The following is a 20653-nucleotide window of genomic DNA, read 5'->3' as shown; positions in this document are numbered from 1 at the left end:
TGCTGCTGTAAGCTGGGAAATGTAGACATGGCCTAAATCTCAGGAAAATTCTTCCAGTTAGAGATCTGTTAAATGGTGTAACTGTTGCCTCCAAAAGAAGTAATGGAAGCCCATTGCATGGGCCATTTGAAGCTGAACTGGACCATACACTAGAAGAAATATTGTAGGGAACAATTTTGCACTGGCAGGGAAATGGAGTGATATTTTTCCTATATCTTTAGCATCTACGAGTCTATACATTCTGCGTGTGTGTGTGTGTGTGTGTTTTAGGCATGTGTCTTGGGTGAGGTGAGGCAGATGAATTATGCTTATGGACTGGATTCTCAGCAGCTGCAAATTGACATAGCTAGTGTAACTTCAGTAGAGCTGTGCTGATTTACACCAGCTTAGAATCTGGCCCATTCTGGCCAAAAAATGAAGTAGCTATTAAAGAACCTCCTTTCTGCATCCCGCTCAAATAGCTGCTTTCTGAATATTTATGACAGTCTTCTTGGTCCTAAACGTGTGTGTATAAAACAATAATTTTAAATTCTATTTCATCTAAAATTCCTGAAACCTAATATCTCCTACTGTGTGTGGCTTAACATCGAAATTCAATTCTAATTAACACTTTGTCCCTAATTACCATTGGCTTTGCTCATGTCCCTCAACCCCTCTGTGGCTCAGTCTCTTAATCCACGTAGGGGAGATCAGACCTTCTTCCCAGGGGGGCAATGAAGACTAAAGAGTTAACAGTGGATCATAACACATTTTTGAAGATAGAGTTTTCCTAAATTCCACATCTTATTGTGTATTAAAAATTGGGAGAAAGGGCATTCACTTTAATTTCATAGTCAGTGGAGAATTTAGGGCCTGTCTACCCTAGGATTTTTGCACAGATGTAGCAGCCCTGGTACAAACCCTTGGGGCAGATGCATTGCACTAGTGTTCAGAGGTTCTGATTGGGATAAATTGCAGTGGCTCAAGCCACTTTTATACCAGTGCAGAATCATCAACAGTTATCAGTCAAAACCAAACTTTTGGTTTTGGCTGAGAACTGTTCAGTTCTTGTGCATTTGGTCTTTCAATGGAAGCAGACACTTCTTAAGACAAGTGTTTTGTAGAAAATCCATTGAAAAACAGTTTTGACAGATTTCAGAGTAGCAGCCGTGTTAGTCTGTATCCGCAAAAAAAACAGGAGTACTTGTGGCACCTTAAAGACTAACAAATTTATTTTAGCATGAGCTTTCGTGAGCTAAAGCTCACTTCTTCGGATGCATAGAATGGAACACACAGACAGGAGATATTTATACATACAGAGAACATGAAAAGGTGGAAGTATGCATACCAACAGGCAGAGTCTAATCAATTGAGATGAGCTATCGTTAGCAGGAGGAAAAAAAACTTTTTGAAGTGATAATTAAGATGGCCCATAGAAGGTGTGAGGAGAACTTAACATAGGGAAATAGATTCAATTGGTGTAATGACCCAACCATTCCCAGTCTTTGTTTAGACCACAGTTAATAGTATCTAGTTTGCATGTTAATTCAAGTTCAGCAGTTTCTCTTTGGAGTCTGTTTTTGAAGTTTTTTTGTTGCAAAATTGCCACCTTCAAGTCTGTCACTGAGTGGTTAGAGAGGTTGAAGTGTTCTCCCACTGGTTTTTGACCGTTCCTAATACTATGGTTACAGAATCCAGATGTTTTAGGTGTCAAACATTGTGTAGAACAGTGGTCCCCAACTTTTTCTGTCATCCCCCACTCCCCCCCTTACCAGTAATGGAATCTGTTCATGCCTCCCCGGGAGCCGCAGTCAGGAGCTGCAGCAAGGGGCTGGGATTGAGCCTGGGAGCGGAGCAGGGGCCGTGGCTGCGAGCAGGGCTCGGGCTGTGGTGCTGGCCGGGAGCCAAAGCTGCAATTGGGGCCATGGTGGAGTTGGGGGCAGAGTGGAGCTGGGTGGTGCTCCCTCCCTGCCCCCCATGGCCCTGCTGCAGCCCCCCAAACGTTCCTCTGTGCCCCATAGTGGGGAGTGCCCCACAGCTTGGGGACCAGTGGCGTAGAAGATGTTTCCCTTCTGCTACATGAACATCTCTGGGTGAGCTTTCCTATTTAGCTTTTAAATTATGATAGAGATTTGTTTGGTGTGTTTTTATTTATTTTTAAACAATGTTCCTGTAGCTTGAGGACCCTGTGGTAATCTTTTTGACCATGAAATATAAACGAGTATAGTGGATGCACAGTCTGTGTGTTGTTGGACCTTGTGCTCTATGAAATGCATGGCCACATAACATGGAGAGAGGATGGACAGTCTAGTGCTTATAGTATTAGTCTGAGCTGTGAGAGACCTGGGTTCAATTCCTGTTCCACCGCAAACATCCTGTGTGTCTCCGGGCACATCATCTAGCTTCTCTGTGCCTCTGTTCCAAATCCATAAATGGGGATAATAGCATTTCCCTACCTTACAGGGAGGTTGTGAGGATAACTACATGGAGTTAAGAGATTCAGTGGCTCTTTTTATTTATAATAATGCCTCCCATTGCTGAAGAATTCCAAAGAGCTTTTGTAACACCGACCAGACCCTGGTCGTCAGTGGGCGGGATAGAACCTGGAATCTCTGGAGCTAAATGCATGAGCTAAAAGCCACATGGCTCTTAGCTAAGACTCATTAATCTCTTTCTAAGTGGTCTCAGTGCCACTAGATGGGACAGAGCACCACACACAGAAGGTGTGTGGGTTACATACTTCCCCTAACTGAGGAAGCGGGTCCTGAGCTTCAGAGACTTCCCAGTTGAAATCCAGGACAAGCCCCCACTTTGTAACACCAACAGACCACGGTCGATGGTGGGCAGGATTAAACCTGGGACCTTTGGAGTTTAGTGCATGAGCCTCTACTGCATGAGCTAAAAGCCATATGGTTCTTAGCTAAGGCTGCAGAGCAGACTCATTAATCTCTCTCTAAGTGGTCTCAATGCCACTAGATGGGACAGAGCACCACACCCAGGAGGTGTGTGGGTTACACTTTCACCAAAGGACCTTGATGTTATTTAAGTAAAGATGGGCTTGGGAAAAGCTTTAGATATTTAGATTGGAAATAGAAAGCTCCTCCAGTACATTCATTATGTTGCCTACAGTGGGAAACATAAAATGTCCTGTAATGACATACTGTATATTAAGTAATTAATGTGACGGAGTGTGGATTGCCATGTCACTAACAAAAGTAACTAGGACCTGTGGAGTTAATGGAAGGGAAAGGACTTCTGACTACTGTAAGTGCTGTGGTTCTAAAAAAAGTCTTACAGATCGGAATGTTAGGCTCCAGCAGAAGAGAAACCCAGCTGGTGTGAAGAGGGATTGGATTAAAAATTAAAGGGCTGGTTTTGAAAGAAGAGAACAAAGGAATGAGTATGGGTGGTACTGCTGAAAATTGTAACTAGGAGAGTGAGTGGTACAGGAAAAGGAAACGGACAGCTGAATCAAGGCAGGGAGGAAATGTTGGAGGAATCTGAATAAACTAAGTTATGCGCAACTAAAGACAGAGCATCTAAATTTTGCTGGGCAGCTAAATTGGCAACTTGCTAGGAAGCCCAACTTCCATAAAATAGAGCAGATTGCAGCATTCCTTCTCCTTAGTAGGACATGGAGGACAGCATGAGGCATTTCTTCTTGATCCATTCAGTTATTAAGAATTTAAGGCAAAGACAATATGTTTGATCAAGGAAATGGGAGCTAAATTATCAGTTAGGGATTAGGGAAGGAAGGTGAAAATGTTGTAGCCGAGTTACTTTGCTGGCTGCATTAGTGTGACTTGACACATACAAAGGCATAAAGTGGTGGCTCTTCTCATGAAGTATGGGAAGAACCATTGCCTGAACAGTTAATTATGTGAGGAAATCAGGGGCATGTCTGGTTTTTGGGTTTTTTCTTGCTTCTGTGAGTGAAAAGGCCACAACCTCAGCTGATGTGAATGGTTTAATTGAAGTAGATGATGCTATGACAATTTATGGCAGCTGAAAATCTGGCTCAAAATGTGAAGCTATCAGTAATACCTGCAGCAGATGATGAGCTACCCACATCCTCTCCTTTCTTTTCAAAAAATTAACATGGTTCTCTTCTGCAATGAACTTGCTACTGTCATTTTATAGTCGATTATGCGTGTATGTACTCGCTCACCAATAGACTGAATCCATTTAATATAGCAGGGATTGGCAACCTTTCAGAAGTGGTGTGCCGAATCTTCATTTATTCACTCTGATTTAAGGTTTTGCTTGCCAGTAATACGTTAACATTTTTAGAAGGTCTCTTTCTATAAGTCTATAATATATAACTAAACTACTGTTGTATGTAAAGTAAACAAGGCTTTTAAAATATTTAAAAAGCTTCATTTAAAATTAAATTAAAATGCAGAGCCCCCTAGACCGGTGGCCAGGACCCAGGCAGTCTGAGTGCCACTGAAAATCAGCTCATGTGCCGCCTTCGGCACCTGTGCCATAGGTTGCCTACCCCTGTAATATAGTATGGGGGAGAGGTATCTGATCTTTCTAGGGTCCTGTGCTGTGCCCACCACCAAGGCACCTGAGTGGCTGTTAAGGCATGTTTTCAAATGTGGACCCTTAATTTCTCTTTTTCGGTACCTAAATAAAAGTGGGTTAGTTGACAGAGGGACTGAGTACCCATAGCTTCCGCTGATGTCAATAGGAGCTATAGGTGCTCAGCACACTGGAAAATAAAGTCCCTTTCATGTGGGTGCATAAATACCATTTCCAGTAGCAGCCAAACTGCAGGCAACCCTGTTAGAAAAATTTGGCCTAAAGGCCCTGCATACTTAAATGTACAGTAGTTGCTCTGCCTTTGAATTTCTATATACTTGGAACCTGGGCCTCAGAATTCCTCATTGGTGAGTTTAATATGTTGCTGCAGGCAAATCGTTCTAATGGAAAACTTTCACTGCATAGATATCTGCTTGAGTAGTATTATGAGTTTAACATTTTGATTTGTCCAGTAGTTTCTCTGTTTCATTAGGTTCTGCCATTTGGCTTGCAAAGTTTTTTATGTGTTTAACAGTTACTGCTTCAAGAACTTTCCACAGTATTGCTCAATATCCTGCATTTCTTATTGATAAAATCACTTGTGATGTTTTTCTTCTTCCTCTCCTCTTCCCAACCCATCTTTCTAGGTCAGGGGCTATCCAGAACCTCAAATCACATGGTACAGAAATGGACTTCCCATCACAGAGGGAGAGTATTACGCAGTGGACCGCAGCATTCGAGGGATTTTCAGCTTAGTGATCAAAAATGTGCAAGAGGAAAATGGTGGTAAATACACTTGTGAGGCTGCAAATGATGGTGGAGTTCGCCAGGTGACAGTGGAGCTAACTGTGGAAGGTAAGAGGAATATTACTCTTCTGTTCCTTAAATATAATCATGGGTATGATAAAACACACCCTCTAAAGGGGGAAAGATAGATGAGATTATCAAACTGACGGGTGAAGATCCAACCTGTATGTAAAATGTTGATCACTAATGCAGAAGTAGCACTTGGTATTAGCCTCATCACCATTCTCATTGAGAAGAGTGGTCTTAGCACAAGGTTAGGGGCCAGGAGTTTCTTAGTTCTAATCCCACCTGGCACTCATTCTTTCTGATGCTAGGAGCAAGTCACATAGCCCCAAATCTTCAGAAGTGTTTCCACTTACCTTGGGTGCCTCCATATTTGGGGTCTGTATCAGTACAGAATGGGAAATGAGCGACAAGAATACCAGGGCAATTAATAGGAGCTTTGCTGCTAAAACCTGGTATGACATTTTGAAAATGTAAGGGGAGGTTTTAATTTAAAACAATGGAATCTTTGAACATCATTGCATGGCTTTATTACAGCAATGTACGGTAGCATTTAATGAGGTTGGATGTACAAGACAGTTTGACATGTACTTATCACAGATGGCACCTCGTATTTTGAATTTTTCTAGATTTTTTTTTAAAATGGAAATCCAGATCAAGAAAAAACTCACTTAATCAGTGTCCTGTATGAAATAAGTTTGTGTTAAGTATTAAAGGCTTGAACCAGTGTTCATTGGATTCACTGGGTGTTGGATCAGACCCATAAGTTTCCTCTTGTCATTTGTAAAGATGTTGAATTGATACCAATAAAAGTATAAGCAAGACCTCATGAATGTTGTAATTCCATGGGCAAGGGTTTGATAGCAAAATATCCCTTTAGGGAAATCTACCACAGGAATCTTCAGTCCTCTGGCTGCAGAAATCAAGTTTTTCTGGAAGTCTGGCCACCCTCTTGTCCACTGTTTTGGAACCTGGCAGGAGCCTGCTCAATAGAAACAGTAATCTTTTGCCTGTCACCTTCTTCTTTCCCCAGAAGCAGGGGAGTTCTAACTGTGTGTGTGTGTGCGTGTGTGTGTGCGCGCACTTGTGAAGTGCTAAGGTAGGTGTTGTTTTAGCTTCATATGCCTTAAAATGGCTGGGTAACAAAGGGCCTGATCTTGGGGGCTGCTAAGGCACCGTTAACTTCCATGGAAGCCACCTCTCAGGATTAGGCCAATAGCCATGGAAACCACAGATTTCTGAGGGAAATAGCAACTGACTGTCAGATACAGTGATGGCACCAATTACAGATGCTTTTAGAACACAGTAGCATCACAAGTGAAAGTCTGCATTTCTTGAGGATCTCCCAGCTATGCTCAATATATGGTTCAGTTTGCACATATGTCTGTGTCACATGGGAAGCATCTAAGATCAAAATGGGAATTCAGAAAGGCACATCTGCATATTAGATAATCTAAGGCTTTGTTTACACTTGTCGCTAAAAGTCGGGCAGTGTAAACGCTGTTTGTCAGCACTTTTGCCAACAAAATACTTCCACCCCCTACGAGCGGGGTTCACGTGGACAGGAGAGCGCCTCTGCTGACAATGAGCTGTTTACACTGCCACTTGCTGATGCAAAACTTTTGTCTTTTGGAGGGGGGAGGGCTTTTTAAGCACCTGTGAACAGCAAAAGTTTTGCCCTTCAATTGGCAGTGTAGACAAAGCCTTACACTGCTAAATTTAAAACTTCCAGTAACACAAAGCCGGAGAAAAGTGTTAGAAATTGACTTCAGTGCTACTCTCTGTTTGCAAGCTGGCCAATGTGCCTCTTTTCACGGTTCTGGTGAATACCAAAGCCCTTCAGGTTGTTGGCTTCCTGTTGAATTCCCACGGTATATCTTGCCCAACTTGATCCTTTCCTGGAAAAAAAAAAAAAGTTTGTCTATTCATGGTCAAAGACCTCTTATGGAAATCCCCAGCGTGCAAACTGAAATATGCATGTATCTGGCATGATCATTATTACTTTCTGTTGGAAACATTTTATGCAAATTCTTTCCTTTTCTGATTCTAACTTGTTGCAATCAACAGGTTGCACAAGGTCAGAGTTTGAAATCAGTTTCCTGACATTGGCTATTCAGTCCTGAATTCATTATTGTTTTTACTTCCTTGCAGTAAAGCACCCAAGGATTGAGCTCAGTAGGGTTTAGGAACTACAGAAGTCTCTGTTCTAATAATCCTCCATGCGCCACTGATGTAAAATACAGAACTGTTTATTTCCAGCAAAGATAAGCATAGGGGACTGGTTGTTGTCTGAAAGAAACATTACTGATTCACTATGTAGCTTTCCTGCCCAGAAGTTTTGACTGGTACCATTCCATCTGGTATACTTGTTTTAAAGGAGATCTATGGCAGATACTTATAAATCTCAAGAAGCTTCCATTTTTGACAGCTGCCATAGTTGTTTTTCTCACTGTCACCCTTGATCTGCCATTTCATTGACAATTTTTGTCTGTTAAAAAGCTAGTAATGTTTATTTTGTTAGTCTGTCCAGTAGATGGTGCTAAGTACTCAGTGTATATTTTGTCAGTACTGTAGGGTGGGTTATATTATCTTGAAAAGAAGCACTCCGAAAAGAAAAGGTGACATGGACAAATACATGAATAAAAGAATAGCCTGTTCATATGACTCTCTAACCCTGCCACTCTGAAAAATGATTATTAATAATACTTGGATTTTATAATAGTGTTTCATCCAGTGATCTCAAATGGTTCTGCAAAGGTGAATAAGAAATTATCCCTATTTTATGGATGGGGAAACTGAGCCAAGAATTTAGCTGTTAAGTCCTAAGTTTTGAAAACTGGCCTTTTAAGTAATTTTCCCAAAATTACACAGTAAGCCAGTGTCAGAGTTGAGAACAGAATCCAGGTCTTTGAACGCTGGACATGTAGTTTGATGCCTTCTCCACTGGAATACAGTGTGGGAGAAAGTCATGTTCTCTAATCATTAGTCAATATTAGTTATAAGTAGACAAGGGTCTTTGTGACCTGAGTCAAAAGTGTGGATAGTGGATTTGTAAATTCCTAATATTCAGGGATGATTAGATTGGAGTTCTGGCTGGAACCCAAATCTAGTGAATAGTTAAGTATTTAACACAGGTCTGAACCAAACACAGTCCTATACTGAAGGGCATACAACTGCATTGGTTAGATTGTGGGTAAAATAACTTGTACCATAGGTATCTTCCTCCTCTAATTTTCTTGATCCTTGTTTGAAAGCAGGAGAAAGAAATACAGTACTTACACAGATGTTGGTATCTGTAGCACCTAATAACCATGATAAGTCATCTAATTTGTTGTCTTTCTATAACATACAGGAAACTCCTTGAAGAAATACAGCCTGCCGTCCAGTGCCAAACCCCTTGGGTAAGAATTCTAGGCTCCATGGAGTTCTTTAAAACACAAGGTCTGGTGGTGAAGGTTGTGGAGAGACTAGAGAATTTTTTTTCCTCAAGTGACTTTGCTGTCTAACATTACTGTTTAGTTTTACTTTGAGGGCCAATTAAAACGAGTTTGATTTCCACTTAGCCCCTAATAAAGCCTGATCAGATTAAAAATACACATTGTGACCTTGGCGGCGTTCTCTTCCAACATCAGAGGCTTGAATAATGGAGGAAGGGGGGTGGTCTTGTTAAGGCACAAGACTGAGAGCTGGGAGATCTGGGTTCTATTCCCGTGTGGCCTTGTGGAAAACACTGCAGTGCCATAGTTTTCCTGTTTGTAAAATGGGGTAACACTACTAACCTAATTCCCGAAGGTGCTAGAAGGCCGACCTCATTAGTGATTGTGAAATGCTCAGATTCTGTGGCGGAGTGCCCACGTAATGCCTGTAAACAAGTAACCAGGATAAGCCCAAATCAGTGTGCTACAGTGAGACCTGTTCTGTCTATAAATCCATGAGAATAATATATGCAGAGGATTGACATTTGTCTGTTGAGAAGGGATGGCAGTAATCTGCTTCAGCTAGTCCTGTCCCATGCCAGTCGGGAGAATACACCCATAGGAATCAATGTGTAGACAAGCACAGTTTACTCCGGGTTCACCAGGGATGTGAACTCTTTCCCATTTATAGGAGGTCTGGAAAGATGCATCTCACTAGCCCTTTTGCAGTTGGCACTCATGAAACTGTCTTGAGTTGGGATCATTGAGACTAAGCAGTTTAATGGGCCAAATGGTGTTTCTGTAATATTACCCATGGCCACAACCAAAGCACTTGGTTGATGAGAGCTTTTCTTACGGAGGCAATGGAAGGATTTTGATAGCTTGAGGATTAGGTGTGGGTGCTTTTTAAATAAGGTTGCCAGCTTTCTAATCACACAAAACCGAACACCCCTGCCCTGTCCCTTCTCCAAGGCCCCACCCCCACTCGCTCCATCCCCCCTTCCTCTGTTGCTCGCTCTCCCCCACCCTCACTCACTTTCACCGGGCAGGGTTGGGAGAGCAGGGGGGGTACAGGCTCCGGCTGGGGCCAGAAATGAGGAGTACAGGGTGTGGGAGAGGGCTCCGGGCTGGGGCAGGAGGCTGGGCTGTGGGGGAGTGAGGACTCGACTGGGGGTGCAGGCTTGGGATGGGGCCGGGGATGAGGGGTTTGGGGTGTGGGAGGGGACTCCGGGCAGGGGGGTGGGGTGCGGGAAGGTGTTCAGGGTGCGGGGACATCCGGCAACCCTATTGTCAGTGATGGTATCCTTAGTGCAATACCATCCCACCTGCCATCCCTGCCCATTGGCATTCTAAACTCCTACCTGCATTATCCTTAAAGCCATAGCAGATATTGATAAAAACTGAGATTTTAGAAGGGAAATCTACTGTAAAAGAGTGTTCTCCTATATTTAAGGTGATCCCCTTCCTCCCCCCCACCCCAGTACCCAGCACAACTGTGTGTTTGAGATCAAGATTTGCCCCATATTACTGCTACCACTGGCAGTAATGGACTAATGTATCTAGACATAACTTCAGGGCTGAGGCTGGCACAAAGGACAATTTCTCCACTGCATGGACTGTGCTCTTTACCAAACATTTATAATTAAATGGTTGTTTGGGGGTTCAAAATTCTGGGTCTGATTCTTCTTGCAATTACCTGCAGTTTTACACTTTTTTATAACTCAATTGACTTTAATTGGCTTGTTCCTGATTCACACCACTGTGATTGAGTGGGGAAATGGGCCCCCCTAGGTTCAAACAAAAATAATTTCCCTTTCCAGTGTTAGTGATCAGAACACAGATGATTAGTACTGAGTATTTTAATTTCCCTTTTCGCTATGAATCCTATTTACTTACTTTTTGGATTTCGCTCAGATTACAGCGATGAAAATAGACTAGTCAAGCAAGTGAAAGTGACTAGTTCTTCTTCGAGTTCTTGCTCATGTCAATTCCATTCTAGGTGTGCACGCGCCCACGTTCCCGGTCGTTGGAGATTTTTGCCTTAGTGATATCTGTACGGCTGGCTGTGGTGCCTCTTTGAGTGCCGCTCTCGTGTTGGTATGTCAGGTGCTGCCTGCCCTCCGCCCTCTCAGTTCCTTCTTACCACCGGTGGTGGTTACTCAGAGCACCTTTCCTTGTATAGCAAGGGCTAGCGGTTTTGTCTCTTCTGACTTCAAGCCTTAGGGCCTTGTAAATAGTTGCTTATACTAGTTAGTGTTAAGTAGTTGTTAAGTGTAGTTAGAAGTTAGAGTCCCAGCGGGGACTTCGCCCCAGGGGGGGCATGCCCCAGTCTCTGGGTTTAAGCCTGCGCAGACTGTAACAGGCCTATACCTGTAAGTGATTCCCCACAGCAGCTGCCTCAAGGGATTGGGGGAATCATGTGTGAAGGACAAGTGTCGCATTTGTAAAAATTTTCGCCCCAGCACTCAGAGCGGGATATTTGTTTGTGGGCTCTCCTCATGGAGGTGGCCCTTTGTCTGGCTTCCAAGCCATCCTGCTAAGACCTGCCTAGAGCCTGGGTGTGCTGGGCACCCTCGGCACCAGGCTCCACCCAGCACTGCTCCCCATCGCTGGTGCCCAGAAAGAAAACGAAGAAGCATGGTTCCCTGGCACTGAGCAAGAAAGGCCATGGTGCATCAGACAAAGGACCCAATTTGGGCCACCCTGCCACTCTGGAGCCATGTGGACATGCCTCTTCTGTTGGGGCCCTTAGCCCCTTAAAGGATCCATCACCCTAGGAGCAGTAGGGGACCCAAACTTCAGGCAGCATCGACACCTTCCCAAGTTCCCTCGGTGCTGTGAGAGTAGTAGAGGCCTCCGCTTGCAACGTATACGCTGTAGGAAGCAGCAAAGGCTCCCTGTGAGAGCAAGCCAGCTGCTGAGACCCCTCAGGGGGCTGTGGAGTGCTGCCGATCCTCCGAGATAAGGCAGTGCTTTCCATCTCCGTGCCACAGATCTCCAGTGTCTCAGCCCAGATCCTGGGGCTCACCATCAGTCACTAGCACCGCGATCCCCATCCCCTCCATCTCAACGAAGATCGCCTAGGGGGAGGCGCTGGTCTCTGTACTACCAGCACTGTTCACCCTCCTTACGGGGCAGGTCATTCTCTTGGCACAGATCTTGGTGACCTGCCCCGTAAGAGCACTCCCCATTGTGTTTCCGGTCCCCCCCAGCCCTGGCACTGGTTCCCTTGATACCGGCACCGATCCTCCCACTCCAGGCACTGGTCTCCGGTGGCAGTGGTCAGCAGGCAGACATAGGTGTTGACAGCCCCACCATGGTCATCAGAAGGGAATTCCTCCAGCACGGAAGGGCACCCTCACCAAGACCCCACCAGCGTGATTGAGCACCTGAGACCGTGTCAACATCTATGATGTCACTTTGGCAGTACAGCCAGTGGCCAGCGCAGTGGCCCTATTGGAGTGCGTGGGGCATGCTGGTGATGACTACGCCCCTTTCGCACCATTCATCTGCCGCCAGCTCAGAGCAACGGCTGGTGGCACCAGCGGCACTGGGGTCGGTGCATGAGACCCACTCAGAGGTAAGGGTAGAGGAGACAGCGCCCACCCCAAAAAAACCCTTCCCCGTGGGGGATGATGCCCTGGAGCCTCCCCTAGTGGTACAGTCATTGTCCTCATCCCCAGACGAGGTGGTTGCGGGACCCTCGAGAGCCATCCCCCTGGACGATTTTAAAAAACACCAGGTACTGCTTCGATGGGTGGCCGAGAACTTGGGCCTAGAGGTGGAGGAGATGGCTGAGCAGGTGGACACCTTGTTTGATGTCCTATCAGCCTCTACCCTGGCACGTGTTGCACTACCAGTGCTTGAAGGGGTCCTGAAAATTGCCAAGACCCTCTGTCAAACCCCATAATCCATCCATCCCACCTCCAAAAGGGCCGAAAAGAAGCTCTTTGTCCCAGCCAAAGGGTTCGAGCACCTTTATACTCACCCACTTCCAGGCTTGCTGGTTGTCTCTGCAGCCAACAAAAAGGATAAGTATGGGCACACCAGTTCAACTCCCAAAAATAAAGAGGCCAAAAGACTGGACCTTTTGGGGAGAAAAATTTATTTAACAGCCAGCCTGCAATTCCGAGTGATGATCCATCAGGCCCTCTTCCGTAGGTACAATTTTAACTTATCAGACTCCCTCTGTAAGTTAAACAAGTCCCTCTCTCAGGGTTTGGCCCATGAATTTGGCACCCTGGTGAAGGAGGGCATCACGGCAACTAGGTGCTTTCTCCAGGTGGCGTGGGACATGGCGGACTCAGCAGCTAGGGTGGTCGCCTTGGCGGTGGTCATGAGGTGCAACTCCTGGCTTCAGACCGCCAGCCTGTCCCAAGAGATGCAGACCTCTATCCAGGACCTCCCGTTCGATGGGAATGGACTCTTTTTGGAGCAGACTGATGCAAGGCTGCATGGGTTGAAGGACACTCGGGCTACCCTTTGCTCGCCGGGCATGCATATGCTGCAGTCTGCACGGAAGCAGCTCCGACCGCCCCCGCCCCCACATGTTCATGTCACATTATGTGCTTACCCAACAAGCTCGAGATGACACTGGCTTTGGCAGAGCAGTGCTGCAAGCTGCAAGTCTGTGAACTCTGAGTCCGCCTCCATGGACATTGCTTGTGAGTGACCTAGAATGGAATCGACATGAGCAAGCATTCAAAGAAGTAAAAACAGTTACCTACCTTTTTGTAACAGTTGTTCTTCAAGATGAGTTGCTCATGTCCATTCCATTACCCACCCTTCTGCCCCTCTGTTGGAGTTGCAAGAAGGAACTGAGAGGGCATCGGGCCGGCAGCACTTGATATACCGACACATGAGCACGGCACTCAAGGGGATGCCACAGCCAGCCCTATGGATACTGCTAAGGCAAAAATTTCCCATGACCACGCACTTGGACATGTATACACCTAGAATGGAATGGACATGAGCCAACACATCTCGAAGAACATCATTTATGAAAAGGTAGGTAACCGGTTTTTTAGATTCTTTTGTGCTATTATATGTATTGCAAACATGCTAGGGGAATATGCACATCCCAAATAGTCCTACTGAGGAAGGATAGTCATATTGCTATTTAGCTCTGTCTTTCTAAAGAGCTGACCTAATCCAGTGGATTTTAATAGTTATTAAAAGGTTCATCCTCCTGTTTTCTTTGCTCCTTTGTTTTACTCCTGTTTAGAGCTTTCAGAATTTTCAGTTATGAAAAGACTTAAATCCAAAATACTCTTGAGTTATTTTAAAAAAAGAAAATAATATGAATATAGCTATTTGTATTTGGTTTTGTAAAACCTAGGAAGGGTGTGTATGTACGTCTAGTAATCTAGTGGTAATTAATATTCTCTTTTGATGTATCAGTATATATACATACACCTGTGTGTACATGTATGTATAGATATACACACGTATGCACACACATGCATGCCTTCTAAATTTTGGGACTGAACTATCTGAGTGACCCTCTTTACAAAGCACTAGCCTTTCTCTTTAGGCTAAGGCACCAGTTTTGCCCCCAAAAATTCAGTATTCCTGTTCTCTGTTTAAATCCTCTCCATCATGGTCTTGTCTTGCTCAGAATCCTCGAGTAGCCCATATGGCCACCATCATATCTTGGCAGCTCCTTGAACTGAGGCTGTGAGGTCTGTATTAGTGTTCTGATACCTTATAGAAAAAGGGAGGTATTTACACATCTCATTTGCACGTGAGTAAGATGCTGTGTGGAAAATCAATGCCCCCAAAATGGTTTGGTTTGCCGGAAATTCAAGGCTAAAAATAATCACTATCTTCTGCTAATGTGTGGCTTGATTATACCATGGCTGTATTCAGATAGCTCCTTTTGACATTAACAGGCATAAATGGCACTTATTTTGTCTTGCTTACAATGCTGTTTTGTATTTCAAGGTTATGTGACTGACCTCACTCAGTGTTGAAGTGTCACTTCCATAGCAAAGCACTTTGTTCCATAGCTATGTCATCTGTATAAGCAAAGCTGGGCCAATCCTGCTAAAAGCTATTAATTATCATTAATTTGAACTTCTAAACTCATTTGCTTTGTTTTGATTGTGCCATTTTCATGGTCACTTTGTGAACATTCTAGTGAATGAATTTCCTGGCAGAAACATTTACTAAAATAGTGAATTTTAAGTACATACATTAGAACAGTGGTGAAAAGTGAATGTCATTCATAACCACAAGTGATTATGTGATTATCACACTCATCGACGGGTGAAATAATTGAAGAATAATTCTGAACAGCTAACAAATATGGGTGAATCTATATCTGTTGGCAGACAATTAACAGATTTGGAAAAAAAGGACTGATTTAAATGAATATTTTGTACATTGTGACTATTTGCCCAGCTCTGGTTATAAGCAACCAGAATTGTCAAAAAAAGGTGTGAGTGCTTGTTGTGTGTTTGTTGGATGAGGGCACATAGAAGAACAGTGTCCAGCTGCATGAGAAGTTGAGAGCAGTGGTCTCCAACATGTGGGCCTATGCTGGGTGTCTCCTTATCATAAGTCAGCATTTTGTTCCTTACATTGGCCACACATTGCCAGCTTCTGATTTCTGAACATTTTGTCCTTCTGGCCAAAAATTGTCATCTTATGCTGGTACCTTTGTAACACAATGTTGGTTACCACGTACACTATTTCACAGTTGGCAGACCACTGTTCTGATATACTTTCTGAAGTGTGCCTAACCAGAAGAAAAGGTTACAACTCCTCTGCTAAGCTAAGATGTTCATTGCCTTTTCAGGGGCAGATTTTCTGTTCCGTCAGTGGAGAACAGGCCAAGCATCTGGGGAGAAAGTCCACCAAAGTTTGCTACGAAACCCAACAGAGTCATCGTGCGTGAAGGCCAGACAGGCAAATTCTCCTGTAAAATAACAGGACGACCACAGCCTCAAATAACTTGGTTTAAGGTATGGTTTCCTGAGGGGTTAATGTCCTTGTTCTGCCTCATAGCTTCTAGTATAGGAGGATGAAGTCTGTTGGTTCCTCAAGTGCGGGTCTTGCTATGTCTTTTTTCCAAACGAGGGTATGCATGCATGCCATACACCTGTGTCCAGAAATGCTTCAAAGCAGTGTCCATTGACCAGCATATGCACAATAGTGTCCCTTATGCTCCCGACTAAGAGTATAAGAAGCAGTGTGGGTCAACACCTTTCCAGGTCCTTCTTACCACTGCATGGCCTGAGTCAGAATCACCTCCTCCTTCTCTCCATGCATAACCTGTAATGGAGACTTGCTGTAAATAGTTTTTATTTCTTAACTTGGTAGTTATAGTTAGTATATTATATAGTTAATATAGGATAGTTTCTCTCCCCTGCCCCCATTTGCTGGAAATCTTCCCTGGTCCCAAGACTACACCCAGAGTCTTGGGATTCAAAAATTGCATCTCCTGCCCTTGCTCCTTCTCTGTCAGTGATGAGCATCAAAGGTGCCTGTTCTGCCTGGGTGAGGTGCACATCTCTGCAAAGTACAGTAGTTATTGATCCTTCCCACCCAGAACTAGAGAGGTCCAAGAGCACTAACTAAAAAAGTTCTTGATGGAGGAGGCTCTGAGGCCCCACTCTGACCTTATTCCCAAGAGACCCACCATATATTGGCCTCAAATGACCAGCAGTGCCCCTTCAGGCACGAGCCTTGGAACAGAGCCTTTACCACAGAAGCCCAAAAAGTCCACCTCCAGGGCTTCCCATGAGTGTTAGGGGAGCTCTTATGGGCTTCAAGACGATGACCACATGCCATTTATCAGAAGCCGCCCATTTCAGGATCTCTTAACCCAGGATGGAGGGAAAATCAAGCACCCAACCCCAGGCTCACTCCACCTCAGGCCTGGTGTTTGGATGGGCATCTAAAATAGAATACTCATACTCCACCCCCGATCGGGAAATCCTTATCCAAGGTAGAAAGGATTCTACTAGAGCCTGCTACCAGGCTAAATGGTGGCACTTTTCAGCCTGGGCACAACACAACCAACATTCCCTTGGTAGGAGGGCATTCTGGTTTATTCTAGACTAGTTCCTCTCCTTAGAGACTTCAGGTCTGGCCCGTAGTTTGCTGTGGGTACACCTAGCAGCAATTAGTGCCTTCCTCCTGTGTTCTGTGTTTACACATCTGGCTACTATGCAATTTATGAAGGGCTTGATCAGTACCTTCCCACTGGTCATTAAATCTATGCCTCAATGGGACCTTAACCTTGTCCTGTCAACACTCTCAGGTCCACCCTTTGAACTTATGGCAACATGTACCGTGACCCACCTGTCCATGAAGGTGGTGGTCTTAGTGGCCATCACTTTGGCCAGAAGGGTCAAAGAGCTAGGAGCCATGATGGCAGACTCTTTATACAGTATTTCAGAAAGAGAAGGTCTCCCTTAATTTATACCCCAAATTCCTCCTCAAGATTGCGTCTGAGTTCTATATCAATCAGTCGACTTGCTTACCTGCAGGTCCACGAACACTGCTTTGAAGAATTTCTTTACTCAGATGCATGGTGGGCGTGCACACCCACATGTAGAATACAGATAGGGACAACACATCTCGAAGAAACTTCAGTTACAGTTAGTAAGCTCCAGTGACTGTGATAGTATAAACCAGGGGTAGGCAACCTATGGCACACGTGCCGAAGGTGGCACATGAGCTGATTTTCAGTGTCACTCACACTGCCCGGGTCCTGGCCACCGGTCTGGGGGGCTCTGCATTTTAATTTAATTTTAAATGAAGCTTCTTAAACATTTTAAAAACCTTATTTACTTTACATACAACAAAAGTTTAGTTATATATTACAGACTTATAGAAAGAGACTTTCTAAAAATGTTAAAATGTATTACTGGCACGCGAAACCTTAAATTAGTGTGAATAAATGAAGACTCGGCACAGCACTTCTGAAAGGTTGCCGAGCCCTGGTATAAACTATACTGCATGTCAAGAAACCTGTGTACAACATCGAGGGGGCAAATCTTCCCCTCACTTGCAACCCAGACAACTCCACTGAAACTAGTAGAGTCATTCCGAAGTGTAACTGTCACCTGTATCTGTCTCGTTACTCTTGTTAATGATATTTATTATTGATATTGTGGTAGTGCCAACCAAGATCGGGGCCCCATTGTACAAGCCCCTGGTAAGAAACAGTCCCTCCCGCAAAGGGCTTAGAATCTAAATAGGAAAACACAGACAAAGGGTGAGAAAAAAGACATATTATCATCTCTCTTTTACAGATGGGGAGCTGAGGCCCAGAGAGATTTAATAACTTGTCTAGGGTCACCAAGGGAGTCTGTAACAGAGCTGGAAATTGAAAACAGCTTTCTTGAGTCCCTGTCCAGGGCCTTACCACAAGGCTATCCTTTGACTTTTGGGTCTTTCGTTGTCCATAAGAAGTTTATATTTAGCGATACATGAAAAGATCCTACAGGGGAAAATGGAAATAAGCAGTCTAAATGCAGTAACAGCCAGGTGTATTTTTATTTGCCAGTATTTTGCATATTTAAAAAAAATCCAAGTTTGAAAAAGAACAGTTCATCCACATCAATATGAGCTCTACTAAACCAGCCACATCACAAAAGAGTTTAACTTCTAAAATGAGGATGGGCCTGAGCTGCAAACTTCAGATCAAAGCCGGGAAATGTTCAGGTCTGGTGTTTAGCTTCTAAACAAATAACACTAACATTTCTGATTTGTAAGGTAAAGTTAGGATTACTAGAACAGTTAAAAAGCACCGTGCTCTAGTGACTTTTGTTATCTGGACAATTTCCCCCGTTTACAGCCATATTTGTCTCAGTAATTGTGGTGCTTTTGAGTGATATTTAATTAGTATATTGGTTTGTCCATCCCCTGCTGAACCATTTGTTTTGAAAGATTGCAGACATTTTTGCTCTTCAAAATTATAGAATTGAACATGAATTCTTTTGTCTTCCTCTCTTCCACTGACTTCTGCATCACAGCAAGGACTATTGACCAGATGGTAGGAAATGTAGGGAATTTTCTCACTGGTTTTTATTTCTTCTGCTCATACAGGTTCTCTGCCAAAAATTGAACAATCCCATGAATCAGCAGAGGAGGGGGAATGTTTAAAGGTGTGGGAATGTTTCATAATTGAAAGAACACATTTCTAGTTACTGGGCACTATCATAAAATCTGTCTTTCTGTCTTCCTTTCTTTCTTGAGGTACAGAAATGCCCAGGGGCATCAGTCAGTGTTCAGGGCTCCACTCTGCCATGCAAAAACATAAGAAAAGAAAGTTCCAAGGAGCTTTAGCTAATCTGCATTTCACTAATCCATGTTTTATAACTTGTTCTGCCAAGTGGCAGTCTCTTCCCCTTTCTTAGCAAAGATCTAACAGCAGAGTGTTATCATGAGGCATCGTAAAACTAACGTACACTTATATAAAACCACAATTTTCAGAAAGAATGAATCAGATCCATATGGGGATGCCTTATTCTTTCCTTTTACTTTGCTTACCTGCTAACTCATAAAGATCAGTAGTTCATGTTGGATCCCTAGGACAGTGGTGTCAATTGTTTTAACTGAATTTTCTTTCAGCTATGATTTATACCATTCAGACACTAGAAAGTTATTGAGTCATCAGAGGTGTTAAAAATTCAACATTTACCAACAAGTATCATACAGTGCTGCTGGGGAGAGTACAATTTCCGCCTGTATTTAGAATAGGAAAATTTGTGGCATCCGTTAGCAAAGACTACTGAAGCACATGCACTGGTTTGATTACAATGGCTTGCTTAGTATCAGATACATAGAATATAATGCCAAAAGGGACCATTGTGCTCATCAAGACTGATCTCCTGTGTAACACAGGCCATAGAATTTAACTCGTTAATTCCTATGTCAAGCCCATGGCTTGTGACTGAACAAGAACCTATCTTTTAGGAAGTCATCTAATATTGTTTTAAAGATTTCAATTGATGGAGAGCCCATCACGTTTCATGGTAAGTTGCTTCAGTGTTTAATTATCCTCTCTTTAAAAATAAAAGGGGGGGCTTTATTTCTAGTCTGAATTTAAGTACCTACAGCTTCCAGCCGTGGGAGATTATCTCTTTGTCTGCTAGATCAAAAAATCCTTCATTATCAGAAATTTTCTTTCCATGTAGATACTTCCAGACCATGATCAAGTCACATTTTAACTTTCCCTTGGATAAATTAAAATAAAGATATTAAGATTAGATAAAATGGATTAAGTATTAGGAACAACTGTTAACATAGGTAGATGTCTTTAGTCCGGCAACTTTGACCACGACTGTTTTTGAGGGTGAAGTTTCAACCAGAACTTACAATTCCGATAGGTCTTGCATTTATTTGTGCCCCAATCTTAATATTATTTACAAACATAAGAGACTAAATTGTTGGCACAGGAATGGAAAGGGTGAGGGCCAAATATGGCTTTTATCCACCTTTGCACACTCTATATTCTAGGCCCTGCAAGGGTTTGCTCTAACTTGCCCTCTGCTTCCCGTGGCCTCCAATGAGCTAAGGAAAGCAGAGAATAGCTGTACTACAGTAGCCCAAGACCTTTTGCTCCCTACAGTTTACCCCTGAGATGCTCCCTATGCCAAAGAGGGACTGCACTGGGTCTCTCTGGCAGCTCTGTGCTGCTCAGGAACCTCTCTTAGGCTGGGGGAATTTCCTTAGAATCATAGAATATCAGAGTTGGAAGGACCTCAGGAAGTCATCTAGTCCAACCCCCTGCTCAAAGCAGGACCAATCCCCAGACAGATTTTTGCCTCAGATCCCTAAATGGCCCGCTCAAGGATTGAACTCTCAACCCTGGATTTAGCAAGCCAATGCTCAAACCACTGAGCTAGCATAAAGGGGCCATAGCACAATGCACAATGGAGAATTGTCCCCGAAGTCTCTGTCTGTAACTA

At 43.8% G+C, this 20653-nt stretch overlaps 1 protein-coding gene across 5 annotated transcripts in view; it reads left to right on the top strand.

The window, feature by feature from the left end:
* MYLK (myosin light chain kinase) overlaps window positions 1-20653 on the top strand; it is a 325041-nt gene that overhangs the window by 148659 nt on the left and 155729 nt on the right. For all 5 annotated transcript variants that reach the window (XM_045031718.1, XM_045031717.1, XM_045031713.1 and 2 more), the window contains 3 exons: window positions 5151-5358; window positions 8666-8714; window positions 15529-15694. In XM_045031718.1, the coding sequence (XP_044887653.1) occupies window positions 5151-5358; window positions 8666-8714; window positions 15529-15694 (423 nt within the window). The remainder of the gene's footprint in view (window positions 1-5150; window positions 5359-8665; window positions 8715-15528; window positions 15695-20653) is intronic.

This window comes from Mauremys mutica, chromosome 10, assembly GCF_020497125.1.
Source record: "Mauremys mutica isolate MM-2020 ecotype Southern chromosome 10, ASM2049712v1, whole genome shotgun sequence".
NCBI classification, from domain to species: domain Eukaryota; kingdom Metazoa; phylum Chordata; order Testudines; family Geoemydidae; genus Mauremys; species Mauremys mutica.
The sequence above is the reverse complement of the archived record's forward strand: the minus strand, read 5'-3'. Positions and strand labels throughout refer to the sequence as shown.